General features: G+C 37.4%; 1 protein-coding gene across 2 annotated transcripts in view; it reads right to left on the bottom strand.

Moving 5' to 3' along the window:
- Positions 1–2959: 2959 nt before the first annotated feature.
- mapkap1 (MAPK associated protein 1) overlaps positions 2960–9513 on the bottom strand; it is a 31072-nt gene continuing 24518 nt past the window's right edge. The window contains exons 10-12 of one of the 2 annotated variants that reach the window (XM_028026588.1): positions 6804–6929; positions 4272–4369; positions 2960–3718 (exon numbers count right to left, since the gene is read on the bottom strand). In XM_028026588.1, the coding sequence (XP_027882389.1) occupies positions 3596–3718; positions 4272–4369; positions 6804–6929 (347 nt within the window). In that variant the 3' untranslated portion in view covers positions 2960–3595. The remainder of the gene's footprint in view (positions 3719–4271; positions 4370–6803; positions 6930–9513) is intronic. The other variant, XM_028026589.1, reaches the window with a different exon arrangement.

The following is a 9513-nucleotide window of genomic DNA, read 5'->3' as shown; positions in this document are numbered from 1 at the left end:
AGAAAAGAAAAGTAAACACTCTTCAAACCTGCCAAAAAACCCCAAGTCACTACACAATATATTTAGTGACTAGAATTTTATATATAATAGAAAGGTAAATCTGACTGGTATCACCCAGTGAGAAATAAAGTTCACATCCTTTGATGAACCTTTGATGGCATTTTTACTACCAGCCCTTTACTAGTAAAACATATTAAGAGATGCTCTCTTTGAGAGGCCCCTGATTCCTGAGGGTTTTTTTTACATTCAAATTCATTCTTTACCTACAGTTTGTTAAACTCTGTAATGGGTAAGTTCCTTTTAATTTCGCCACTGTGTGTGTTCAATCTTCGTATGGGCCAGACCATTAGAAGGATATACAGCATCAGGTAAAGTAGGGCAGACCTCCATCTTCTTTTGTGAATTCTGGAACTCCTAAAAGACAGTAGAGGCTCAAGTGTAATATAAGTGTTATTAGACAAGATGTATGTGGAAGGAAATTTAAGGTAAAACATTTCCAAATGCAATTTACAGATAAAGAAATAGTTTAAATAGCAGATAAAGGATTTGTTGCATTTTGATGGATTTGGTTTTAGTAAGATTCAACTATAAAGGTTCATAACCTGGGATCAGTGAAATAAGCTCTTTAAAAAGTCCATCCATTTTCTGCACACCCTTGTCCCTAGTGGGGTCGGGCAGGGTGCTGGTGCCTATCTCCAGCAAACAGGTTGCCAGTCTGCAACACAGAGACAGACAGGACAAACAACCATACACACACACTCACACCTAGGGAGAATTTAGAGAGACCAATTTACTTAACAGTCATGTTTTTGGACAGTGGGAGAAAGCCGGAGTATCCAGTGAGAGCCCACACATGCACAGGGAGAACATGCAAACTCCAGGCAGAAAGACCCCTGGCCGGAAATTGAACCCAGGACCTTCTTGCTATCAACTGCGCCACTGTGCAGCCTTCTTTAAAAACTGAATTTGAATAATCCTCCATCTCTGCCCTTTATTCTTATGACCCACAAATGGAAGTAGAAATATTAAACAATCTGTACTTGGTCAATAAGCAGTTTAAGTAAGACAGCACAAACAAGCTGATATAATGATGGTGAAGTATGCATTACATCAAACTTGAAATCTAAAGTGTCTTATATTCAGCAAGTCTAAATGTTGAGGGTCATAAAGGAAGAGGCCAGCAGAGGGCAGTGTACCTGCTTTTAAACATCACTACAACATGCATGTTCCTAGTTACTAGCAGTTACTCCTGTGACCAACTCACTGGTAACAGCTAACAAATAAATGCCCAACGACCGGAAACCTGTCGTTGGGCCTTACATCAATACAATGTAATCACATTGAAAATAATTCCCTGATGTTTTTGCCCTTCTAAAAATTCAGTCAATATTTTCCATAGTTAGACTTGATCTTGATAAGCTACTGTATGCACTTTTTACTGTATTATAGAAAAATAAACCCACAAGGTCAAATTTAGCTAAGGGTGAACAACCCATAATAATCTGAACTCAAACAGAACTAAAAAAAGATTTGCAGTTTGTTTCCCCTGGTGTTTGTTACTACATATAATCCATATACTTGCATTGATATGTATTGTTATCCAAATCCCACTGTTATAAATCCTACAATATCTAGAAAAGGCTGATGTAAACGACCATGTTTTTTTAATCAGAACTCCTGCATTGCATTTCAATATTTCCAACACACACATACATCTAATGACTGCTGGACAGCTCAATTAAGGTTAATTTGACAATTGTACCTCGCAATTTGCATGAAGGAAGAGGGAGTGTCATTATTAAAAAGCACAGAAAACATTAGTTGCAATCTGTGCAATATCAAGGATTTGACTACCTCCAGCTTTTCAGATGAAATCTTCTTCTATTCTGCTCCTTCAGGGACTCTCTGCTCCAGCCTCCTGAATCAATGACTGGCTGGTTAGCAGGCCTCTGCAGAGCTGGCTGACTGACAAGGGAATTCAGCCGCTTGATTTAGGCGTGGTAGGGGTTTATCTAAAATATGCAGGAGAAGACTGGAGGTGGACACTCCTGTGCTAATTGATAATTAACAAGTACAGTAAATCATATTTGAAAGAGAGATAAAATAATTTTGAACATTTTCATTTTGTGAATATGGATTACTATGGCTAAGAAATATTAAAGCAATTTTGTTCATGTGGTATTGATGCCAGGAACAAAGTAGACTTCATGAAGCGAAATGGAACATTTCTTACATGATGGATACAGGTGCTGCAATTTTTGTACAAGCTGATACACATTTCTTCAGCAGAATTTTATACATTCATGTATGACATATATGCCTTGTGAAAGTATTCGGCCCCCTTAAACTTTTCAACCTTTTGCCACTTTTCAGGCTTCAAACATAAAAATCTAAAATTTTTATTATTTTGTGAAGAATCAACAAGTGGGGCACAATCATGAGGTGGAACAAAATTTATTGGATATTGTAAACTTTTTTAGTTTTTTTAAATGGGAAAATGTGGCGTGCAATATTATTTGGCCCCTTGCGTTAATGCTTTGTAGCGCCACCTTTTGCTGCGATTACTGCTGCAAGTCGCATGGGGTATGTCTTTCAGTTTTGCACATGGAGAGACTGAAATTCTTGCCCATTCTTCCTTGCAAAACAGCTGGAGCTCAGTGAGGTTGGATGGAGAGCGCTTGTGAACAGCAGTTTTCAGCTCCTTCCACAGATTCTCAATTGGATTCAGGTCTGGACTTTAACTTGGCCATTCTAAGACCTGGATATATTTATTTGTGAACCATTTTATTGTAGGTTTTACTTTATGTTTGGGATCATTGTTTTGTTGGAAGATAAATCTCTGTCCCAGTCTCAGGTCTTTTGCAGACTCCAACAGGTTTTCTTCCAGAACGGTCCTGTATTTGTTGATTCTTCACAAAATAATTAAAATTTTAGACATACATACACACACACACATTTCTTGGAAGCAGATCTTGGGGTGTTAATGGAAATTTTGCAAACCGAGAAGATTCATCACAATTAAGAAGAACAGAACTTCACAACAGTACAGTTGAAAAACCTAACAGGCAATGCTGTTCTAGACAGACAGGAGTAAAATGACTGCAAAATGTGGGTGATTCAAGGAAGAAGTGGAAAAAAAAGCCAAACTGGCTAATATAATTTGATGTTATTTAATTTTCTGATTATAAAATTTGTATATACTATACATAAAATGATGAGGATTCAAATCTGTTAACAAAAGAGAAGTGAAACTAATGTTCAACGTGTAACTTTAACAACTTGCTTGAGCAGTACTCGCATACAGAGGCAACAAGTGAAGAATCAGAGCACAGCAGCTAATCTGTCCAAAAGTCAACATGCAAGTTCCTTCTAGTTATGAAATCTGCTCCTTCATTGGGCTACAGAGGTTTTCAATCTGCACCAGCTGAAGAACAACTTTTGTTTTCTGCCATATCTTTAGTCTTTAACTTGACTTTATATCAGATTCTACATCTGAAATCTTGAACTACATCCAAGATGCTCTTTGTACAGGAGTGAAAGGCGTCTGGCCGATGGACCTGTGTAGCCTCAGTGGAGTGGTTTCAGAAGTGTGCATCTACTGCCCAGTTTTCTTCTCCTTCTGGAAACTAAAGCTTGTCCTGCGGCTAAGTTTGCGTTGCTTTTGGGCAAAGTAATCTGCCCGGGAGGTGCTGGCCCGAGACTCCAGGATGTAGTTCACCTAGCAAAAGGAAAAAAAAAAAGTGATTAGTATTTCAACTTTTTAGTCATAAAGTTTACCTTAGACTTAGCAATTGCAATGATTAACGGGTTAGGCATTAGCTAAAGAAATATTGTTAGAAAACCTTTGTTTGTTCCTCACTAAGAGTAGCAGTAATTTACACACAACTTTGTCTACAGTGCAGATAATCACAAACAATGGAAGGACTCTGGAACAATTTCAGTGATAACGATGAGGGGAAAGAACTGGATAACTGAGCTGAATAGCTGTGAACTGTTTATGTGATTCTATAGAATGTTGATTATTGTTGAAAGGATTAATTTAAGATACTTTTTTCAGGCACTACAGAATGAAGCTGTGAGTCAGGACAAAATTCCAACCTTCTGACCAAAAGGTTGGAAGGCTGGGAATTTGGGTGGGTGCAAGTCACAATACGGTCATGTGTGAATAAATCATGCAACCAGAGATGTAGTAGATCAGAGTGTATATATGAGCACGCCACACAGATTACAGTATAGGAGCTGCAGGGTCACATCATTCATGTAGAACTCACCTTCAGCACAATTTCATTGACAGTAGCAGCATCAGACTCAAAGTACAAAGCCTTGTAGTCATGGTTGCTGTGATAAGTAATCTTAAAAATGGCATGACCTGTAGAACAGAAAACACGTTCAACTGGTCAAAAAAGCACACAAATCAACCAGTCTCTCCTTGTCATACATCATGGGTCATGCATTTGTATAATTCCAGGAAAAATAAATAAATCAAAGATGGAAAATTAAAGAAAAAAAAATCTCTTATTGATCGAGTGGTTTCATTTGTAAGAATAACACACCCGAGATGAGAGGAAGTGGCATATCTAATAAAACTTTATCTGGATAAAACATATAAAAGCTAAGCTAGTGTAAATAGGCAGTATTTGTGCCAGATGTCAGAGAAAATGTAAGCCAGAAAACAAGGAAGGCTATTGCTTCTTATTGTTATATTGTGTACAGATTGAAAAGTCACTGCCTTGGTCTGAAAATGATGTCACATTCCTGTGAATCTACGAGACTTTAGTTGTTGTGGAGCTACCATTAGCCAAAGAACATAATGTTCTGTGTGTGTATTAATGAAAGCTATAACCATAAACATCTTGTACTACGGACACTTGTTCTGGTCAGGAATAAATATTGTTATATTAGTTAACTGATTGTTGATTTATAAATGTACAGAAAGGAGGTTGCAGCTCCAACACATCCAATTACGCAACATCATTCTAATAGGGCCTCTATTCCTCTCAAAGGCAGCTTTGAGAGAGAGGAATGACAGAAAGTTATGTTCTGACATACAGAAAATGTAACTTAGACTGAATTGATTGGCTACATATCAAAAGTTTGCTTATAACTGAGTGAAACTTTTTAGTCAAGGTATTTTAAAGCTGCAGTATGTAACTTTTATAAAATATATTATTTTACATATTTGTCATCATGTCATGACAGTATGGTATCAGACAGATAATCTGTGAAAAAAAACTGAGTTTATCTGCCTTCTCCCAGTTCTAACTGAAAACAACCAATCAGAGCCCGGAGGATGTTAATCACAATCTCATGTGCCGCTGCTCTTCCCCACACCTCTTCCTCTCTGCTACCGCTACAGCTTTTTCCCCATTCAGCAGATCCTGTGAAATCTAAAAACATCATCAGTGGCTGATGATGGCAGATAAACGGTTTTCCTGTAACGATAAAATGTTTCTCTGCCATTTGCACCTCATGCAGAGAGTACATGAGAGTTTGACAGCGTTGCGTTCCTGGCTCTGATTGGTTGGTCCTAGCCGAAAGCGGTGCATTTCTTCAGATGGCAATAAAAGCTGAAGGAGGAGGTAGATGAAGTCAGTTGTTTCACAGATTATTAGTCTTGCAACCTACTGTCATGACTGGGGGTCGCACAACTTAATATTTTTTAAAGTCGGACTCAACATGGTAAAAGTTCAGTTGACATCGACTTGTCACAGTGACGTCAGAAACGTAATCAAAAAGCATCTGACATTTTTGATATATATATATATTTTTCAAACACCAATGTTGCATGAGACCGTGAGCAGAATTTGATTTAGGGGTCCCTCTTGTTGCTAAGAACATCAGCACCAGACAGCATGTCATCATGGATTTAGTGAAATCTGGGACATGGGGCCTCGTTTAATTGGCCGAGCACTCAATTACAATTGTAGTTTACTTAGATGTATTTGTGAAATTTGCTAAAACTCAAAGATTAAACTAAGAGTATCAGATTCTAATTGTGGTAACAAAACAACCCAATTATAAAGATTGTTCTTTGAACTTTTACAAAGTAAACTTGCCAACTCCTTAGCATCTTAAATTTAAATGTTAAACAATTTAAAATCTTTTAATTTATCTATGCTGAAAACATTAAATCAAATTTGATATTCTCTTAGTTCACTTTTGCTTTGGGCCGGTGCTAAATGTGATCAGCATTACATCATGTTTTTAGAGCCACTAACTGATTACTTAATCTGGATTTATCAGAAGTGCAAATAATTGATATTTATTTTAAATGTATTTTTTTATTTTTATTTGTTGTTTTTAAGATTCTATAGTTGTGAGTTTAAGTATTGTCGGCAATGTATTCCCGTAACATATAATTACCCAGTAATATTTTACATTTCCTGTCAACTTAACATCTTTTAATACAAAACCCTGGTAGACCGTCTCGGTGAACCGACCACCAGGCTTAGCAAGTTTTCTGGGGGAAACCCTGAACAAATTGACAAAAATATAAATACAAAATTATAAAGGTTTCATACTGCAGCTATAAGGACTTCAAATTAGCCAAAAAAGGGGGAGTGAAATCAGTGTTCCATTACACAAAAATACAGTTGGTGGCCTTTTAGAATCATTAGGACCCAATCATTCTACTCTTTCCTATCCATGCCTAAAAAATGCTAAGACCTTCTGATGAGATGTGAAATCATTTTGCAGTTGTAATTACACAGTTCATTTCTAAAACATTACACAATCAGAAACCATCAATTTATAAGGAAGACCAGACAGGGGCTCACTTTAGAGAACCTCATGAGAACACTTACTGGGACTTCTCTCCTCAACAAGGTCACATGCACAAAGGTGGTCCGAGTCAATAGAGATGGGTTTTTGGCGAATCCAAAACTTCTGACTTGTGACAGGATCGATTTCCACTTTTTCACCTGAAATGCCTGCAAGGACAGTTTTGGATGGTGGAAATATTTAAGGTAAAAAAAAAAGCTAATAGGATTGGGTTATGTGGTAAAAGCACTTATTTTTAAGTAAACATTAAGAGCATGATTTATCCAGAGCATCTGCATAAAATCATAAAATCAAAATAAAATGTGAAAAACTCAATTAAAAGGCCAACAACTGTAGCACCACAGAGATAACGTGTCCTGTTGTAACATAAAATCTAATGGATCTGCAGAAGCACTGAAAAGCAATGTGCAATTTGTGGCCTAGAGACAATACCACAAGATAAGATGCAAATGGTCAACTAATTCTAACATCCAAACCCCCTACAAGCAACATAATTCACTAATGACGTCTGTTCACTTTAGCTCAGCAAATAAAAACAGCCCTGGTATATACTGTACATTGACTTGTACAAGACAGCATGCTGTGGATGTTGCAGATCTGCTGTGATGCAGATGCTTGTTTATAACAACAATGCAGACATGCCTGCTGCTGTGAGACTCCTGTCTGCAAACTGATCATTATGTTTGTCAAAAAGAACAGAACATTTATTGTGATTTATTGTGTCATCTGTATGTTGCACAGAAATTGTTTTCTGATATATACCGGTACTTGAAAAAAAGTCAACCAGTCAAAAACCAACCAGGCATGATTAAAACACTTGTGATGGGTGATTTGAGTACAACTGGAATAAAATAAAAGTAAAATATATTAAACATTCCTGGATAATTAGATTTATTCAGAAAGCTCTAAATGAAAATAAAGCCATGTAAAGTACAGCTGTTTTAATAGCTCGAAATAAATAGACGAGTCAGCTTTCTTTTAACTTTGAGAGATTCAGGTAGTATTTGCCGATTGATGGGAGTAACATTAGGTCACTGGCTGGGTCAGCAGAGAAAACTTGTTTTACACATCACACTAAAAACAAACATTACATAAAAGGTGTAGTTTGCAGGTGGGACCATCAAAGTTGGTCACGCTGACTACCTTCCTCAGTCTGCTATCTTCTTCTTCTACTACTCTCCAATTTGCATCATTTGCTGTTGACTTTGTATTCTCAGTTATTTTTCATGCCATTGAAGCTACACCCGGTGTTTCGTTTAGCTGCAATTTCTTCCTGGAGGAGAACATCGGCAAAGATAATGAGCCCATCATCTAATCAATCTCCCTGTCCCGCTATAAACTTTTTACTTTTTATTAACATAGAAAAAGTCTTGAAGCAGTTTTGTTTCTACTTGTGTATTCTGCTCCATCTTCTAAACATCTAAATAATACACAAAAATACACAAACAGTTAGATCTGCAAGACAACTCTGCCGTAGGGCAGAACAAAAATGGCGTAAAACTCAACTCCACGTTCATTGTGACATCTATAAAGAAAGACTACGTAACTATCATTTAACACTAAAACATGCAAGAGAAGCTTTTCTTTGCAGATGTCATAAACAAAAACATTAACAACATTGACAGAATCACAAACCTTCCTGTGACGTTACCACCTGAATTCCAATGTATTGCCGCCTGCAACCAGTTTTCCAGCTTCTTCTCAGAGAAAATTCAAAAAATCAGAGGATTAATCTGTACATCCACTATAAAGTCAGTACCAATGCTGTGCCCAAACAAAACAAATACAGGAAAAATGACCCAATTCCAACTACTTAATTATAAAACCCTACAGGAAATTATAAGTCAACTAAGCTCCAGTTCCTGCTGTCTGGATGTTTTACCCTCACATTTCTTTAAGAAAGTCCTGCCTGTTATTGCTGATGACCTGATCCAAAGAGTAAACTCATCGCTCTCATCAAGCGTTTTCCCCCAGGCTTTGAAAACAGCAGTAATCAAACCACTTATAAAAAAGAACAATCTGGACAAATCACTAATGCAGAATTACAGGCCGACCTCTGACCTCCCATTCATCAGCAAAGTTATTGAAAAAGCTGTGTGTAAACAGTTAACTAGCTTCCTAACTATAACCAACCTCTTTGACTCCTTCTAGTCTGGTTTTCGTGCTCACCACAGCACAGAGACCACCCTCGTAAAAGTGTTCAATGACATCCATATAAATACGGACTGTGGCAAAACCACAGTGCTGGTTCTGTTGGACCTCAGTGCAGCTTTTGACACTGTTGACCATGACATATTACTGAATTGACTGGAGAGTTGGGTTGGACTCTCCGGTCCAGTGCTAAACTGGTTTGAATCCTACATAAAGAACAGGGATTTCTTTGTTTCAATTGAAAACTTTTCATCAAAGAGGTCAAAGGTCACATGTGGGGTACCCCAAGGTTCAATCCTAGGGCCCCTTTTATTCAATATTTATATGCTCCCACTAGCTCAGGTTATAACAGGAAATAATATTAGCTACCATAACTATGCAGATGACACACAGCTCTACATTACGATGTCACCAGGTGACTCAGAGCCCATCCAATCACTGAACAGATGCTTAGAACAGATAAATGTGTGGATGTGCCAAAACTTTCTCCAGCTGAACAGAAACAAAACTGAAGTTATTATTTTTGGACCTAAAGAGGAACGACCTAGAGTTATAGATCTAGAGTCAATGCACAGCTTCAGT

Source organism: Xiphophorus couchianus, chromosome 8 (assembly GCF_001444195.1).
Source record: "Xiphophorus couchianus chromosome 8, X_couchianus-1.0, whole genome shotgun sequence".
NCBI classification, from domain to species: Eukaryota; Metazoa; Chordata; class Actinopteri; order Cyprinodontiformes; family Poeciliidae; genus Xiphophorus; species Xiphophorus couchianus.
This window is presented reverse-complemented; position numbering and strand designations above follow the sequence as displayed.